The 20,253-nt window shown below is 42.1% G+C and overlaps 1 protein-coding gene across 1 annotated transcript in view; it reads left to right on the plus strand.

Annotated features, from left to right (window-relative positions):
- Positions 1-519: 519 nt before the first annotated feature.
- Positions 520-20,253, plus strand: part of frem2a (FRAS1 related extracellular matrix 2a) — a gene marked incomplete at its 3' end in the record, with an annotated part of 56,033 nt that continues 36,299 nt past the window's right edge. The window contains exons 1-3 of the mRNA XM_080508570.1: positions 520-5,479; positions 8,073-8,162; positions 19,550-19,696. Of these exons, the coding sequence (XP_080364696.1) occupies positions 907-5,479; positions 8,073-8,162; positions 19,550-19,696 (4,810 nt within the window). The 5' untranslated portion in view covers positions 520-906. The remainder of the gene's footprint in view (positions 5,480-8,072; positions 8,163-19,549; positions 19,697-20,253) is intronic.

The following is a 20,253-nucleotide window of genomic DNA, read 5'->3' on the forward strand; positions in this document are numbered from 1 at the left end:
CTTTCTTGTGCAATGCAGCGCTATTTCAGCTCATTTGAGGAAACATTGAACAGCCTCTTTCTGCTCTGCATGCCATGGAGGTGCGTGTGTAGTTCTGACCAAAGGAACAAGTTAATTGCATTATAATGAATCTCCTCTTTTAATCCGGCTCCCCCTCCTCCTCCTCCTCCTGGTGAGTGTCACTTGTTCTGCCCACTGGCGATCTGAGTGGTCCAACAAGCCCTCAGAAATCCTCCAATATGTGCAGAGAGGGGCGGTAGCGCTTTACGCAGCCTCTCAAGTGTCTGAAGTTAAAACTCATGCGCGCTATTCTCGCAGAGTATGTCGAGAATCCGGACGGATAGACGCACGGGAGTCACCGTGTAGGCATCACCTCACTCCCACTACTTTGGGGATTACAATTTTTTTTTTCTTCCTTCCCGGACAAGACACACCAGGGGCATTTTGCATCTGTTTTTTTTCTTCTTTTTCCCCCCCCGAATGGTTTGGCACAGACCAGCTGCGAAAATGTTCCACAGACTTGCTCTGTGTTTTGCAGTAACAGGTATCGTCCTCGCACAGCCTGACAGCTCCGGATTATTTTACGCGCTGAGATCAGAACTATCAGAAGATGCGATCTTGGTGGCCAACAACGGAATACGCGTGCCTTTCGGGAGGTCGGTGTTCATCGATCCCATCAATGATCTGGTGATCCAGACGCAGCCGGGAGACCGCTGCAGCATCACCGTCCTGGATAACGATCCGCTCTCGCAGAGACCCGGGCATCTCTCTCCCAAAAAGTTTCCCTGCGATTTCGGTCCCAGCGACGTGACGTATTCGCACTATGGCTCGAGAAGTCCCGCTAAAGACAGAGTGAGGCTGCAACTCAGGTACGACGCGCAAACCGAGACCGTGATCATCCCGTTCATGATGGAGGTCGAAGTAGTTTTTACGCAGCTGGAGTTGCTCACCAAAAACATGCCTCTCACTGTTGGTAATCTAAAAGGACTCAGCAATCCGATCGATAGGAAGATTTTAGAGTTTACTTATGACAGAGACTCATATAAATGTGAAGTAGCGTCCCTGTCCAGTGGCAGCGCACTGCCCAGATATGGAAAACTCATTGATGGAGGCAAACTTTCCAAAATGATGGACTGTGATGAATTCATACAAGCCGATATCCGCTATGAGCACACTTTTGAGCGCAAGTCACCCAACAGGGACTACGTTCCCATGGTTGTGGAGCTGCATGATAAGGAAGACAACCTAATAAAGCAGGAGTATTTTCATCTTATGATTCGCATCAAGGAGGGAGAAGAAAACACTCCTCCCAAGCCAAGCTTTGTGTCTATGATGATGATGGAAGTCAGCCAGTTTGTCATGACTGCTCTGATCCCTGACATGCTCGCTGCTGAAGATGTAGAGTCAGACCCAGATGAGCTCATTTTTAACATCACTTCTCCCTTGTCATATGAGGAGGGCTACATAGTGAGCACAGATGACAGGAATCTGCCCATCACATCCTTTTACCAGAGAGACCTGCGCGATCTGAAAATAGCTTACAAGCCCCCGTCTCTGGATTCAGACACAGAGAGGATTTTCCAGCTTGAATTTGAAGTGGTGGACACAGACGGGGCCGTCTCAGACCCATTTGCCTTCATGATTGTTGTGAAGCCGATGAACTCTCTTGCCCCCGTTGTGACACGAAACACAGGTCAGCTGCTGTATGAGGGACAATCTCGGCCCCTTTTCACAACCCATAACCTGGAGATCAGCGACGAGGACAACCTGGACTCAGTCACTATTACTGTGGTGGATGGGCTGCGTCACGGGGACCTAATGGTGCTGGGCTCTCACAGGAAATACTTCACGCCTGCTGACCTTATAACAGGAGTGGTTGTGTATCAACATGACGGGAGTGACACATACAGTGACAACATTGTCTTTAAGATGACAGATGGAAGAAATGAAGTGGAATTTCTCTTCCCTATTACGATTGTTCCCATGGATGATGAGCCACCAATTATAAATGCCAACACTGGTCTGGTGCTGTTCAAAAATCAAATGATGCCTATATCTCCCCTCATGCTCAGTGCTGCTGATATTGACTCTGAGGACTCAACTATAAAATTCACCATTGTTCCCCCCCTTTCTACAATTGGCACAGTGCTCCTACGGCAGTCAGACGCCCCCGAGGATCCCTCCTCCTGGAAGTTTAATGCTGAGGATGAAGTGTATGAGAAGGAAGTGACAGAGTGGCTGCAGAAAGATATCACTGACGGGAAGCTGTTCTACAAACACACAGGCCCTCACAACACAGAGACGATCATAGATCAGTTTTCATTTACTGTCCAAGATGACAACGACCCCCCAAATGAGTCGGGAGAGAATGCATTTATAATTCGTGTTTTACCTATTGATGATGTGCCTCCCGAGCTATATCCTGGCACCACGTTGCATTTGACTGTTCAGGAGTACAAACTCACTCACTTCAGCAAAGATATTCTGCGCTACACCGATTTGGACTCTGAGGACCGTGACCTCAAATACACAATCATCCAGCCCCCGACGGATACAGATGAAAACAATCCAGTTCTGTTTGGTTCTTTGGTTCTGACGGACAGTCCAATCACAGATGTCACAGAGTTCACACAGGCACAAATTAACCATCATAAGATCTCCTACTCTCCCCCGGAGGTTGAACTCGGGATTACTGCTCACGTCGTGCAGTTCAGGTACACCGTTGAAGATATTGCTGGCAACAGTGTTGAAGGGGCCTTCACCATCTATCTCCAGCCTGTCAACAACAAACCTCCTCAGATTACAAACACCGGCTTCTCTGTGTTTGAACGTGGCATGCACATCATCACCATTGCTGAATTAGATGCCACAGACCTCGACACTGAAAGTAAACAAATAACCTTCACCCTGAGCCAGCCCCCAAAACATGGCCAGATCCAAGCTGCATTTATTGACATGGAGAAAAAAGGGATTTTCAGACTTGAGGACATTTCAGAGGGGAAAATTTCATATATTCACGGAGGAGAGGAGACAGTGAGCGATGAATTTCAGTTGGATGTCAGTGATGGGATTCATGTTGTAACCGTGACGGTCAAAGTTAATGTAAAGCCTGTCGATGATGAAACTCCAAGTGTCAGCCTGCCGCCGGGAACAATCGGGTCTCATATGGATGTGCTGGAAAATGGCGCCACCGAAATCACAACTAATGTGATTCAAGGCCACGATGATGACACGGATGACCTCCAGCTGACTTTTATTGTGGAAGATCCCCCAGTGATGGGAGAAATATTGGTGAAAGGAGTGCCTGCTACAAGATTCACACAGGCTGACCTGATTAATGGTGTGGTGGTTTATGCACACACAGGTGGGGAGACTGGTCTTCTCTCTCAGCAGGATGGCTTCAATTTGACTCTGACAGACATGTCTGATGATTGGACGGTAGGTGGCAATAAGGTCAATGGAGTCCAAGTTCGTGTCACCATTCTTCCTGTGGACAGCCAGGCCCCTGAAGTTGGAGTTGGGATTCAATTCAGTGTCATTGAAGGAGAGAAATATGCCATTGGCCCTCAGCACTTGAACGCTGATGATAACGATACTCCAACAGATGATATCCTTTGCACCATCATTGTCCAGCCCACTGCCGGCTATGTGGAAAATATATCTCCTGCTCCAGGCTCAGAAAAGTCCAGGTCAGGAACGGCAATCAGTGCTTTCACTATCAGAGAAATCAGGGAAGGCAATATCTACTATGTGCAGAGCATTCACAAAGGGGTAGAGCCAGTAGAAGATAGATTCACATTTAGGTGCTCTGATGGCATCAACTTCTCAGAGAACCATTTCTTTCCAATAGTGATAATCCCCGCAAATGATGAAAAGCCGGAAATTTACTTGAGGGAGGTTGTTGTAATGGAGGGAATGAACATTGTTATTGACACGCCGATTCTGAATGGAGCTGATGCTGATATTCCACCTGAGGAGCTCCTGTTCATAATTTCAAAACCACCGAAATATGGTGCCATTTTAAACCAGCTTTCCACAGGCTCTGTTTTGGTGAGTAATTTTACTTTAGAGCAGATTAGAGAGGCATCAAGTATTATTTATGAGCACGATGACTCAGAGACAACAGAGGACAGCTTTGATGTCATCCTGACGGATGGAAAGTACTCTGTAGAGAAAACAGCCATGATTATGATCATCCCTGTTGATGATGAGACCCCGAGGATGGCCATCAACGATGGACTGGAAGTAGAAATTGGAGAAACCAAAGAGGTGAATGATAAAGTGCTCAAAGCAACAGATTTAGATTCAGAAGACAGCACACTTACGTACATCATCCGGTTTGGGCCTCGTCAGGGTCTCCTGCAGAGGAAAGTCCCATCTGGGGACCTTGAGAACATCACGCTGAGCATGAATTTCACACAAGCTGAAATTGATGCAGGGCTTATAATTTACACACACAATGGACAGGAGGGCGTCCGAGACTTGGTCAAATTCGATGTCACTGATGGAATGAACCCGCTCATCGATCGTTACTTCTACATCACCGTGGGCAGCATTGACATGGTCTTCCCTAACGTGGTCAGTAAAGGTGTGTCTCTGAGAGAAGGTGGCAGAGTGACCTTAACTACAGATCTTCTCAGCACCACTGATCTCAACAGCCCCGATGAGAACTTGGTCTTCACTGTCACAAGGGCCCCAGTCAGAGGTCACTTGGAGTGCACAAACACTCCGGGAATGCCCATTGTGTCTTTTACTCAGCTCCAGCTGGCCGGCAGTAAAATTTACTACATCCATACCTCAGATGATGAGGTGAAAATGGACAGCTTTGAGTTTGAAGTGACCGATGGCTACAATCCTATTTTCAGGACATTTAGGATCTCCATTGTGGATGTCGATAATAAGAAGCCCGTTGTGACAGTAAACAGCCTAGTTGTCACAGAGGGGCAACTTAAGCTGATTACGCCATTTGAGCTCACTGCTGAAGACCAGGACACAGCTGAGAAGCTTATAAAATTTATAGTCACCCAGCTGCCTGTTCATGGCAAACTGCTCTACAACCAGTCCACACCTGTCACCAGCTTCACAAAACAAGACCTGAATGAAAATATGATCAGCTACAAACACGATGGGACCGAATCGTCAGCGGACACTTTCTCCTTCACCGTCACCGACGGCACACACACAGACTTTTATGCTTTCCCCGACACAGTTTTTGAGACAAGGCACCCCCAGACCATGAAGATCACGATAGTATCGATTGACAATGGCATTCCCCAGATTGTGGTGAATAAAGGTGCCCCCACTTTAAAGATTTTGGCCACAGGTCATCTTGGATTTCCCATCAACTCGAAAGTGCTGCGGGCGGAGGACAAAGACAGCAGCCCGTCCTCCCTGGTGTTCCACATCACTGCCCAGCCCAAACACGGCTACGTCGTTAACCTGGGACAAGGAAACAACTCCATCAACACATTCAGTCAAGGTAATACCTTCACAAACACACACACACACACACACAATCAAATTACATTGTCAGTGAAATGAACTTCAGGATCACCTGCTGAGCAAAACTACCTTAGATTCCACATTATCAGGTATAAACCCATGTAAAATCATTCACTTTTATTAAACTTTGCTGTGTAACGATTAGCAGTGTTTCAATCAGAACTTTATTCTTAACAAATTGTTGTCATCTCTAAAGGTGTGACATGATACTTTGGGAATATAGAAAGTTAGATTATTTATGTTTCTCACACATCCTACAAAAGATTTTAATTTATGGGGTAATAATTATTCATATGTGTGACAAGTACTAGCTTGGGAATTTCAATAGTTAATTTGTGGGCCTGATTTAGATGTGCCTTGCTCATCAAATCATAATTAGCAGACCAAAGTAAGAGGCTGATGTTCCTCACAAATGTAGACGGTTAGAGATGAATAATTTATTATTTCTGCGTCTCCGGGGAAGTGTTCACATCTGATGTTCTCTACAGTGGTTTGTTAAATGAAGCAGGACAGAAGCGGAGGATCATGTGAAAAGGTCAGCGCAGAGCTCTCAGTGACAGGATGACATTTGAGTTGTAGCACATCCTGCTAGTTTGACCAGGTCAGACCAATTTGAATCAATTTATTGGCATTTGTGTGTCTTAAACACTCACGGGGAAAAAAAAAAAAAGATTGAAAGGTCTCAACATCCATTCGCAAAACACTACGAAAGATATGCCACCCTGCCTAGGAATTAAAACACATTTTTGGTGTTTTTGCATGCGTATTTAGTGATATTGCAGACAAAATCAAGACAACAATGTGGCTTGATTGAGGCTTGAAGCAATGCAATCAATGTAGTATTTTGTATCATGCTGGGGCAACTAAATCAACAAGTAAGGTAATCGCCTGCTTGTACCACAGCTTTGGTAAAAGCACAGATGTGGGGTGAGAACACAGAGAGAAAAAGAGCAGCTGATTCTGCAGGAGACGGACACCTCTTACAACCACTGTGGCTGTCGTCTTTGAAAAAAAAAAAAAAGGGCACATACGAGTAGAGAGTGCAGCGGGGAAGCAAAGCAAAGGGCAGAGGAGGGGAAAGAAGGAGCGAGCGAAGTGGAAGTGAGAGCAAAAGAGGCAGGAGAAGGTGTAGGTGGCATGAGAGAAATAAAGAATCAGGGAAGGGGGCGCGAGAGGTGGAGGGAGGGAGAGGGAGCAAACGAGCTCGTCAGAGGAATCAGTCAGGTGAAAGAGACAATCCCTCGCTCTTTATTTACTCATCCTATTTCCAGGGCACATCCCATGAGACGCTCTCTTTAAATATTTAATGAACAGTGTGCCCCTTGTTCACAGTGTTGACTTTGTATTTGTAAGGTCCTCAGGTTTAAGTCTGCGCCACAGCAAAGATCCTTTTCTTACTGTACGATCAGATTCACACTCATGGAAAAAGATGAATGCCGAGCTGAAAGTAGAACAATACTGTAGTAAAGAAAGAGAAAGTAGTAGAGAAATAATGTTTGATGTTTTTTGTTTTTTTTCAGTCCTTGTCTCCGTGTTAGGCAGAAAGGAGTGGCAGCAAGGAGAGGAAACCGCTTAAGAGGCTTAAAATGTGTCCCAGCCAAGAGTCAGGGGTTTATACTTTTATGAACCTGCTTCCACCAACATCTATTATTGAAGGAGGTGGTTTGCAGAGGCCAAGGCCTTTCACAGTCTTGATGATTTTTCTATAGTGTAATAGATGTTTGTGGGGAATGGTGAAGAAGAAAAAAAAACACAGACAGAGCCCTGTAATTCAGCAAAGTTTGGGAAAACAGCTGTTGGTAGTGTATGTGCCCGCTACTATCCTGTGTTTAACATTCTTACCTTGTCTGTCATTAAAAGATCCACTGTCACCTGGTTTTTCATGGCTGTTGACACAGAGTGTTAGCGGGCTCCAGATTTAAGCGTTTTCTGTAGGTTTAGCTTTAGCTGTCTTGGATTTAGCGGTTGCGGCCTTATCATCCCGGATTATGGATGCATGACTTTCAGGATGCTTTCTCTGGTAGAAAATTGTTCATGCTGTGTGCTGATAAGGAACTGAAACAGTGTGATACTCCAGACCTGCTGTTACCGAAGCTGATACGGTGCTGAAGCGGGACAGCTTCCATCTTTGAACAATTATTTGAGAGAGAGAGAGTGTTTGAAGGAGCCATAAAGCTGTAACTCAACTTCAAAGTGTGTTTGAGGCTCTTTCTGTAGTCAGCATGAAACATCACATGAAGGTTTTTCGTTTTAATCTTAAAATGCAAATTATTTCCGAAGTATAATTTTTCAAATCTTGACAAGGACAAATCTCCTCCATGTGCAGTGTATGTACAGTAGCTATCACCTCGATTTGAGTTCTTGCAAACCGAACTGAGCTGAAACTCTTCATCAGTCCCATTAACTCAATACTATAACTTTTTTATTCATAAAATTAAATATGAGACCATGCCTCTTTAGCAATACTTTAATTAGTTGAAGGAAAATGGTCTTTCTAATGTGGGTCATTTTGATTTTATGCTTCTTCGTGTCAGTTAATTTTCAGTTCTTTTTTGTTTGTTCCATTACAGCTGATATTAATGACCTGAACATCTGCTATGTTTTGCGGGCTGGAGAAAATGCTACAACTGATCTCTTCCATTTCTCTGTGGAGGACAACGGTAAGAAATCACTTTCTTCCCTCAATTAATCTTCTTAAGTTGCTTTGTTTGTAACTTCTCAGTTTCCACAGTTTGTTCAGGAAATCGTTTTGTTTCTCGTTCAGTGTCTTCAGCACTCATGATTGTGATGGACTCGTGAGTCAGCTGTCAAGCATGAGAATCCCTGCTCATGTTGAGAGTAATTTTGTAGATTGCTCCTTTTGGCTTTCATACACAGATCAGTGAATTGTATTTTTCCTTTTTCCTGTTCTCTTTTCATTTATTTCAGTATTTGCCTATAATATTATCTGCCATTCACAGCAACTGAACAGCATATCAATTAATAACAAATCTGCATTTGCAAACACAGGTTTTCTGGCTGTAATTGTGCCCTGAAAATGATGTTCCGTGGTAGTACATTGCTTGCAAATGCTGATAATAAATCCAGGTTCATCAAAGATAGTTGAGAGAGGTGATAAAACTGCTGCATAGTGTGTTAATATTACTAGAGGACATGCCAAGTGGTATAACATATTATTTAATCTTGATGTAAGCCTGTTTTTTCAAAAGCCTTTTAGAGAGAACACTGAGCCAAACTATCATCATGCATGGAAACAAACCACAGAATATACAAACACATACATAGTTTGACAAAAATAAGCAAAGCAATGAACATTTTTAATGTGAAGGAAATTACGCCAAGTCTTTTTTGTGTCGAGTCAGCATGACTCCAACAACTTGATCACCTTTTTAACATTTTTGTTGAGCCTTATGTCTCATGTATAAAAACTGCCATTTGTTGTTTAATTTATGCATATTAAATTGTCATGCGAAAATGAGTACATCTTGAGCTATATGCCTCTGTGTGAATCTGGCATCCTTTCACAAAAGCAACCTCAAAGTAAGCAATCGACAAGGTAACTAACAAGCTTGAATAGCAAATCTTCATGAGTGAAGGATTGCTTATGAGTTGGTTATATATGAGGATCCAACAGATCTGGAAAGAATGCAAGAAATGAGCTCTAATGCATTAAAAACACAAATGTGCCTTTGTGGAACAAACTCATTATTAAAGAAGAATAATCAGCATTTAAGGAGCTTTGCTGTAATTCAAGGAATGCTGCAAATAACATATGAGTCGTAGTCCAGACCTTGAAAAACATCGCTTCCTTAATTTCAGAAAAGTTAGTCCAATAGTTCAATGTGAACATTTTCAGAATCGCCTTGCTTTGTACTAAAACTCATTGTAAAATGGGAGGTTTGTGATTCATTATGCCGTCATTGGCTCAGTGTTCTGAAACAGTCTGATTGTGGACTTATATGCATATAATGTTTTACTTTTGTTCACATTTACTTTTTTTTCTCTCAGGCAAATTTACTTTAACTAACTTTCTGCCTGCTGTTACTGCCATGCAGGTTAATTAATTCATTGCGCCTCTCTTCCGTGATCATGTGAAAGTGACTTAATCTGACAGACGGCAAAGTCACACCTTCATCACTTAAAATTTTTTTTTATGTAAGGTTAATTTTAACTGTACAGTAACATGGAGGAAAATTGATCACAGAGAGAATACATCTGGAATAAATTGCGCTTCTGCTCTCAGCTCTCTCTTACTGTTCATCTTCCTCCTGTATGATTGGACATGATGGAACTTTATTAAAAACCACACATCGTCTTGTAAGATAAACAATATATTGCCTCTTTGTTATATCACACAAGGCTGAGACCATAAGTTACTTCCCAAGGCTTTCGTACATCACAAAAAGACAGGTTATTTCCTTGATTAAGAGTGGGATATGTAACAGCCCTCTTCAGACGCTGATTTAAACTCCAATACGTAGCAGCTCCAGACAGCCCAATAATTAATTTTGTTCTCTCGATCACACAAGAATAAAACTATGCGTTGCACACTTTCTGTATAAAACCATGAATTAGTGGTTTTGTGAATTACCCTGTACCAAGGTTTCTCATACTCTGATATTAATACATTTAAAAGGAAGTGCTAATGCGTAAAAGAATAACAGTTCTTTTATGCACATGAAAGGAGAAGATTCGACTAATCGATTTTCCATGCTCCTTTTTTTTTCCGTCTTTTTTCCTCTCGGCTACACTCTTGTTTAACTGAAAAAGCCTGCGGCTATTAAGAGGAGTTCTACTTGAAGTGTGAGCGTATATTATCAATCCATAACTTTGCTGGATTCACTTGGGCTTCCTTCTCCCTCGAGATAGCGAGCGGTTCTGCAGACTGATTCCAGATAGAGACTTGCAAAGGGCGGGGACAGACTTTTGGTATGAGGCAGCAGAACCGTACAGAAGTGTTCTCCGCACATCGGTATGGTGTGTGCGACCCCCAGTCAACTGTCAAATATCTACATTTTAGAGGAAGTGAACATTCTTATTTTTCCAACACAGGAATGAACATGTATGTCAGCTAATCCTACATCCTATAAAAATGTGTTAAACAAATCTCCTCTCACACGTATGCTGCTCCATACTCCCACAGACGATCCCACACATGCATGCACAGCACAGCATAGAGGGGTAGCCCTGGGCAAGGGGACGGTCAGGCCTCCGGCACAAAGAGGCGTTTGATATTTAAGAACCCAGGCTGCATTGTGGGTAATGAGAGCCCAGGGCGTTTGAGTTGGGCAGAGCTCTGAGGCAGCCACTGGTAATTATGTGGCCCTATTACAGGCTCATCTACAGGTGAAGAGTGTCAGGAAGGAGCTTCTGTCACAGGTTAACACCAGCGTGGATCACTATGGTTAACTGTAATTGGTTGGAACGCATCTTGTTTCCCAGGCTTCTCTGTGGCGGTGGGATGATCCCAGAGTTCTAGTGGAGCAGCAGATAGCAACTCATTCAACACAGAAACAGATTTAAAGATCATGAAAACAAAATACAGATAATATTGAAATCAACAATGGCAATTTCCTTATTTGAGTGATCTATTCTGGTATTTAAGATATCATTCAAAAAATCAAATGCAGTTGTAACTTATAGATGTTCACATCATTTTGTTAACAAAACAGATATAGAGCCTGTGACCAAAGCATCATTTGGATGTTTGTTTGGAAAAGCTTGTTTAAAAAAAGCACAAAAATAAAATGTTGCCTCACAAGGATTTATTGCAGCTAAATGTAGTGATATTTCACCCCTGAGGCAGGTTTGGTTTTAATGCCCAGGTTGTGGAATATTTGTCTCTTAAATCACCATATGCACCATTTACTTAAAAATAAAATATGATACCTTCCAAAATATGAATAAAATATAAACTGTGACGTGCATTTTTTTTTTAATCAGCATTGATACTGCTATTTATGATCAGTGGATCTTCCTTATTCACACCGTTCCTCCAGAAAACCTACAAGCATCATGGGCCATGGTTTGAATTATACCAGATGAGATTTACTATCACAGATTTACCTAGAAAGTGTTTAGAGGATTCTCACAAGCTGATAAATTGGATAGAAAGACATCCTCTCAAGCACAAAAACCAACATTTTTATTCACCTGCTTTTAATCACAATGAATAACAAAGGGAAAGCATTGTGTGTGTGGAAAATGTTAAATAAAAGTGAGAATAGAGGTTCTCCACTCTGGCCTTCTCTCTCCATGTTTCTCCTCGCGCTGCAAATGAAAGTGATTGTTTCAATAAACCCCTTTCATCCCATCCTCACTGCTCACAAGTAGTCGAGGCACACCACTGCTTTATTTGGAGTTAATGACGATATATTCACTTAAAACACTCCCGGCTGCATTCGTTTGAGGATGTTACCCACATTTTGCCCCACACAAAACAAGTTGGATGCATTTGTTGGTCTTCACACATCTATCTTTATCAAAAGAAAATACTTTGTGTGAAACTTTTTGCTCGCCGTTGTGGGAAGACTAATGTTGTGGAGGCAAGTATGAATAATATTTACCATCACACTAATTATCACCATATATGCTGCAAAGGCATCGTTTCTTTATAATGAGTTTTGTTTGTGTATGATACTCTGTTGGGTGTGGATCCGCTGAGTCGCTGTGAGCTTTCTCACATCTTGTTTTGGAAAGACTCTTTTTTTCATAAAAGCAGTGCCAACACTTGAAGTGACCTCTTTGGTTTGCCCTCCTCTCTGTTCAAGGACAAGCACAGCAAGTTATAGATGTACATACTGATTTTCTTTTCAGCAAATGAAAGCAGGCTTGTCCATTTTAAGCTTGGTAACTCAGTAGTGGAGGGACTGGAAACGGGTGCTTGTTTCTTGGCAAAGCCATCTGAAATCATTTATAAAGACATCGAATGCAAATGTAAGTTTAGAAGGCTGGCGTTTGTTCATAAAAACTGGGACGTATTCGTCAAATAATATTGCCTCCCGGCCCTTCTTTCATATATGTCTCTGCAGCTTTGGAATTTGAATTCAAACGAAGAAGAGAGGAGCTGAAGAGCAAATCGGTTTAAATTGGCCGTCACCATGGTCACCAACACACCATTTAACACTTGACCTTTTTTTTCTGTTGTTGTTAATGTTTTGTTTTTTGTTTTTTTTGTTTTTTGGGGGGGGGACGGGTTATAAGGCAATAAGTACCGATCTGGGTAGATTTTCAAGGTAATATGTCAGCATCCTGCCCAGACTGACACACACACACACACATACACAGAGACAGGCGTAAACACATCCAGTGGCTGTAGCAGTGAATTCTCTTTATCTGTCTGCATTCAGGAATCTACCGTCACTCACTTCTCCCATGCAGGCCCGGCTCTCCTCCCTTTCTCCCTTTTTATCTCTCCCTTCTCACCGTCACTCTTAGATCTTTATTCAGTGTGTTTTATTCATTTCCAATTCTTCCTCCCTGCTCAACATCTGTGTTCATCATATATTTTGTTCTGTCGTGTTATTTTTGCACGTCTCGGCACCTATCAATGTCCCCTTTTCCCTCTCGAGGTGCAGTTCTAATATTTTCCCTTTCCCGTCTCGCGGAGTTAAATCTCCGCGCATGTTGTGGTTTTATTGTGACGAGTGTCGACTCGGTCTTAGTCATCAGGATTTGGTTTTACTTTCACACTCTTGCTGTCTTTTGCGGCTGTCTGTCCCCGCCCGCCGTGCCTCCGTGTCAGCATGCTGATGGATGTCTCTGTTGTCAGATTACAGCACATTCTGCAGCATTGCTGGCGATGATCTGCATCTCATTAGAACCTTGAGATGAGAGCGTTAGACTCTGAGGGTTCTGAAAGGATTTTTTTTTCTTCTCATTTAACTAATCATTCTGTAGCTCTCCATGCTTGACAACCGACGCTTGACACGCAAACATGACCAAACGTCCTCTCATCTCAAGAATAAATCGAAAACGTTTCAGCATTTTTCTGCCATAGAAATATCATTCTTTGAATTTCTGGTCAAATTAATACACATCGCCCTATTATCCGCACAGGCTTTTCTCATTTAAAGATATTCCGTGGCATTTTTGGACACAGTTTCTCTTTATTTCTTGTTTTTTATCCTTGGAATTATTTCCATACAATTTTCTTTCCCATTTCTATCTTGGTTTAAGATAATTTATAAAAATAGAGTGACAACTCCAGCTCACATGAAAATGTCAGTTTCCATTTTACCATCTTTGTACATGTCTCCCCTTTTTATTGATACTAATAGATCTTTAATTTCCATTTATATTATATAAGCGATGAAGTTATATTTTCTCCTCACGTCGCAGTATCACAGTACACAACACTTGGGAGCTGTTCTCAGCTCAGTTTTATTATTTGTATTTTGAAACTCCTTTATGAAAACCATATATCTAAAAGTAAGTCATATTAAAGTAGGGATAAATACTTTGTGGCCACATGAAATTTTGTTTTAGGGAGTTTTGGGAATTATTGGAAGGAAATGAGAGCATAAGAAAATCAAGCGGGAAGGAGGAACCAGAGCATTGAGTTGGAAGTTTATCGTTTCTCAGGCGCAGTTTGCTCTCGGGAGTGCTTGTCAATGTCCTGAGATACATTACACTCATCCCTCTGTTAAATATTATATTGGAAGCAAACTTGGGCTGCGGCGAGAGAGATGTGCGTGCCGGGGTTCTTCCTCTGTGATGAGCACGGAACAAATGCAAAAAGAGAAAAGATGCATTTCGGTGCCCTCATTCATACAAGTCGAAATACACTGGTAATGCATTATGAGATACACTGAAATGTACACCCATGGTGCGAGCTGTACAACAACACACACACACACACACACACACACACACACACACACACACACACACACACACACACACACACACACACACACACACACACACACACACACACACACACACACACACGCACACACACACACACACACACACGCACGCACACCTCAAGGAAGCCCGCGGTTCTTTGTCCCCAAGCTTTTCTCCCTTAAAGCGATGCCCTGGGTAGCATTGGACTGTCTTTGTAGACATCAGTGAAAATCCTTACAGGTTATTAACTGTGTTAAAAAACATCAAAGACGAGAGGATTTTCTGCCCCAGAAGTCAGTTTCTTATGGTTTCGTGAGCAAGGTCGCTTAAGGTGTTTCTGCAGCACCAGTCATGCCTAATGGCTATTGGATGAGGGGAGGATAAGATGCATTATTCTGTCGCACACAACTTTTATCTCTCGTCTGTAGGTGGAGGGCAATGTATGTGCACCTCACTTCCTTTGTGGCCCACAGGCACAATAGTACTCTGATGCACAAACAGCAACATTAGATCCAGCCTTGCATCCTTGGTTTTTGTTTGAAGTCTTGTGAAGTGGCTGGCAGGATGTGAGTAACTAGTAGAAATGCAGTCGTCTCCTGTACGGGTGTGGAGTGATATTCCACAATGTACTTGATCCATGTGACTGAGGAGTACGTGTGTCTATTTACTGTGACGAGAGCATCCCATCAGCCTGCTGATGATTAACAAGAGATGACTGTTTTCATGTTTTCCCTGAGCAATGCACATGGACTACACACGCTTAATAAACACACAGGTACGTCAGACATTGATTGTGCTGCTTAATGAGTTGTAAAATGCTTACATTGTGTAAAATGTGTCCTCCCTTGCATGCACACACACACACACACACACACACACACACACACACACACACACACACACACACACACACACACACACACACACACGAGTTGCACCCATGCTAAGATTATTAGAACACTGACTGCTTCCCACCTGTCGGGATAAAACCAAAAGGTATTGAAATGTCCTTAGGGGGCGTGAGATCTTTGTATTTTGTCAACCATCTGATTTTTTTTTAACTTTTTTTTTTTGTGGCGAAGCACTCCTATTAAATGGATGGTGCGTGGGCTCCTAATACTACTGAATTGTTACTCGTGGTCTATTTTTGAGAGTGCCACAGTACTTGTGAAATGGAAAATGTTGCCAACAGAACAAATAGAAGATTTAGCATTGGCAGCCCGATGTTCCTTGAGAGTTTTCCTCGGTCAGAGAGAGATCATTGGGTTTGTTAGTTCATATGGCTTTTTGTTTGTGCGTTGCACTGGGAGTCGGGCAGCTCACACACAAAGAAGTTGCAGTCGGCAGATGGAGATGAAACTCTGAGGGTAAGGCCACACTGCCAGCAGCAGAAATAATGCACTGTGCTGCAGACGGAATCGTCTTGCTGTGCGATATTTCCTTTGAATAAAAGTGCAAAATCTCATATATGCACACGTGCAGAAACTCAATAGAGTGATGATGGAGCTAAATTTCAGATTTGTACAGATTTTCCATTAAGTATCCATGTCTTTGTGTGGTTTAGATAACTCTAGATGTGAAATTAATATACAGCGTCAACTGTTACAACACAGGCTGGAGCATCCTCTCTTATCAAAAGCACAAGCAGTCCAGCACAAGCCGGGGCGCTCACACACATACACACACACACACACACACACACACACATGCGCGTTAACACTTGCTTCACACATCCCCGAAAAACCTGTAAATGATAGTCCCACTTTTATGTGTGTTTGCTATACTGCTGTGAGCTATGTTTATTTGACAGGCTGTGATGGAAAGGAATCCAAATAAGTATTTTCAGGGAATCCGACTTGAATATTTAATATTCCAATTATGAGATCATGGTCACAGTCAGGTGGCAGGATTATCGCTCTGTCCATGTTTGATATACGTAGTGGTGGCCGCTGATAGGCAAAAACAGCAGTTTCTCTTCCAGATTTCAGGATCAGGTGTGTTGTGGCTTAGAGATCCATTTCTATAAACTGTCTTCAATAAGCTGAATAAAAAAACATGTAGAACTATAGCCTCAAACAATACTTGAAAGTTTGGTCACAACATAAAAATACTCTCAACTACACTGAACCTTCAACACTGATATATATTTTTTCAACTTTACCAAATCTCATGGTTTATGACTTGAAAAACTCCAGGAGGGCGAAGTGTAAGAATTTCAGCCTTTCCCTGCAGCATACACAAGAACCAGAGTAGATATTCATTCCAGTGGATTGTAGCACTTGTTTTTATGCCCTTCTAAATAAATGATTCTCCTTTCACAAAGTTTCCTTTAGAGGTTGAGGGTGTAAATATCTTTTGAGGTAGAAGGTTGTAAAAAAATGCAAAGTGTGGCTTACTCTGGGATAAGAGCTTGTGCTGACAATTTTTGGATTGAAAGGCATTTCATTTGATGGGAAATAGATGAGGCACTTACATTGTTTTGTTTTCAAAACAACCTACACAGTACTTGGTCTGTACTTACACTGCAGTGTTTAATTGTATATAAAATGTCTCTTTCAAGGCCAGCTGCCAGGGAATTCGGAAAGGTTGTAAATGTTTATCATCCTCTTTCCCAAAATAAATCAGGAAAAAAAAAAACTCATATCAAAAATGTTGTGGGTGACATCTTGGCAAACCATCAGAAGAGTATTCAGCAGTATTTACTCATTCTTCATTCTTCATTATTTAGGAAATGACAAAGGCTGAACAGCACATAGCAAAGATACTGTTAATGTCATAGTACAACCACAAAAATAATACAATACAATAAAAGTATTGATCGCATAGATGACGTAGATGGATGGAATATAATAGATGAAATATATTAGATGTCTAATATCTCAGAGGCATACTTGGATTCTTGTCTGTTTGTTTATTTTTTCTCACACCATGGCCGTAATTTTGTGTTCAAGTAATGTGATGTGTGAAGAATGCAGGGAATACTGTATCAGCAACAAGGGACAAATAGCCTCCTCAAGTGTCGGCAGCTTTCATTAATATCCATCCATCCATCCATCCATCCATCCATGAAACTAATATTAGGGCCTCATGCTTAAATAATAATCACCTGCCTGGGCAGCTCTCACTGATTACTCCGTCAAGTAGATCCCACATCACAAGCCAACAGCAGAAGTGGAGCACACAAGCATCAAAGTTTTTCCTCTCCAGGTTTCTCAGAGTGCTCTGATCCCTGAAATTTGTTGTACAGAATCTATGACTCCTAATTGGTAAAGAAAAAAAAAAAAATCCTGCTCAGAGTTCTTCTTAGAAAAGTCTTTGATGGGGGGGTGGGTGAATTTGGCTCTATTGAGAATGATTTCAAAGCTGCTTTTTTGTGTGGTCAGCACATGTGAGAGGTCTTTTATCCTTCTAAGAGGCTGGAGGAACGAGGCAGTTTGAAGTCCATGGACTCAGATCCTCATTGTCCCGGTCCAACGCTCCTCACCCCAGTGAGAGGTCACACAGAAGGATTTGTACACAAACACACAAATACACACACGCATGCAAAACACACGTTCAGGGACATTGCATTGACTCCCAATATATCCCTGCAGACTTACTGTAACTATAACTTGCCTAACCAGGTAATTTCAGGTTAACCTTGACCTCACACACACACACACACACACACACACACACACACACACACACACACACACACACACACACACACACACACACACACACACACACACACACACACACACACACACACACACACACACACACTCAGTGGAGCTTGAACATAGCCATAACAGGTTTTCCACATGAACTCTAATTATATTAGCTGTCGCCTCACCTTAGCATACTACAGCGTGTTTGCCAAGCTGGGAAGTGTTGAACTTTTCACCTTCGCTGCGTTTTAACACCATTTCTGAAAACTAGGTGAGACCCTAATGTAACAGAGAGCTGAATGTGAAAGTGTGGAGGTAGAAGCAGTCATCCCGACGCTTCGCAGCATTACGAATGATTTCATATTACATGAGGGAGACCGACTTGTCGGTTAGTGTCACAATGCAGGATTAATCACGGAGCAACGCTGCCTTTGTTGCACAGGGGTATTTGAGCAACAATGCTACCTGCTGCTCTCTTTGATGGTGTGGGTGAAGTGCTGTGATTTGTACGCTTCCGCCAGTCACACTTTTCCGCCTGTAGGATGCACAAATGACGCGAATGAACAAACAGCTTTTAAATTGTCTCCAGTAGAAGAAAATAAGAATTCTGTCCTGACAGCCCACACATAACGATTTCCACCAACAGGCCTCCCTCTCTGTGTTATTTCCTCCACCAGTAAAACACACACTCAGATATTTATTGTAGTACTTACTGGAGTGGCATGCAGCGTTAGGCATTGTTCATCACCACACAAAGGCAGGGAAAACAACCGATTCCTCCTCCGCTTCTTCTTTTCCTCTGCTTCATTCAGTTCTTCTACTTTTACAGTGTTTTCTTCATTATTTCCATTCAGTATTGCGAACTGGCAACCGTTTCCCCCGAGGAGGCTGTGGCAAAATTGCCCACACAAAGCAACATCCTTCCTGTCCACTTGTAGATGTGGCAGCTATTGAATGGTTTTGTAACCTGTCTCTAACACCACAATTCAACAAGCAAACTCTTCCTTTTTTTAGGATTTTCCTGGCGTGCGTCACAGGATCCGTATGATGTAGAGGGAATAAATGATAGTTTAGAATGAGGTAATTGACCGATTGATGGTTTGATATAGAAAGATATACCTTTATGTTCATCATTCACTATTCTGTACATGGTCTGCTGCAGACCTGTTGGGCTGCACGCTGAATATAATTAAAACACTTTTTCTTTATTACAGCTTTACAGTAATCATCGTCTTGGGTCACAGAATTTCTCTCATGGTTTCCTCCTCTGTTTTCACAGAGTATTGAATCCAGCCTTTGGTCGTTAAGTCAAGAGAAATAAATGGCCCCCCACCTCGTTGCACACAATATTTTATTTCCATAGAGGCTTTAGATACACTGCATGCTGACACTTAGACCAACAGGAACAACAATCCACTGATTCAAATTGAAAAATAGATACCTTTTTTTTCCAGTTTGAATGAAACATATGAATTGAAGCTGATCATCACGGCTGGTCTGAGCTGAGATTAAAAAGCTCCTATGACTTCATGTAATTTGTCTAGGTGGGAATAAGCTTAAAGGACAACAGTTCCGCCTGGATTGGGCCTGGATCTCATTGGAGAAGGAGTACTATGTGGTGGACGAGGAGGACAAGTTCCTGGACATTGTGCTCAGACGGAGAGGATACCTGGGAGAGACGTCTTTCATTGGTGAGTCCATTTGTCATTATCTCTCTGTGTCCGTTTCGTGATATGAAAGATGACATGAAAGACATATTGATCGTGGCGACAGTGTTTTAAGTCCAGTGTGTTCTTGCATTTATTGCATCCAAATGAACTTGAAGTTTCATTAGGAATTTTATCAGCATGAGGGGCAGGTGGAGTTCAGGACATCAGTTAGCCTCTGTGTGATTAATAAACTGTAATTGAGTAACACTTCATTTATCTAAGTGCTAACATCATTCAATCCCAACCATCACTGTCCTTCCAGTTTCATCAGCATGGAAACTGAGTCACGAATTATGGTTATCACAGTCTCGAACTTGAAAGTACAATTGCAATTCTTTTATATTTTAGCCATGCTCGTGTGATGGATCAAGTGTTGATGATCTAAATACGTCACTTGTTACAGGAACTGATGCTCAGACTGATTGTCAGAACGTTTTGTAAAAGAAAAAAAAGGTTTTCTCTTATGCAATGAAGAGATTGACAACTTTGGTGTTGAACACATTGTAAAAAAAAACAACAACAAAAAAACCTGTTGGAGG

This window comes from Blennius ocellaris (genome assembly GCF_963422515.1).
Source record: "Blennius ocellaris genome assembly, chromosome: 14".
Taxonomy (NCBI): Eukaryota; Metazoa; Chordata; class Actinopteri; order Blenniiformes; family Blenniidae; genus Blennius; species Blennius ocellaris.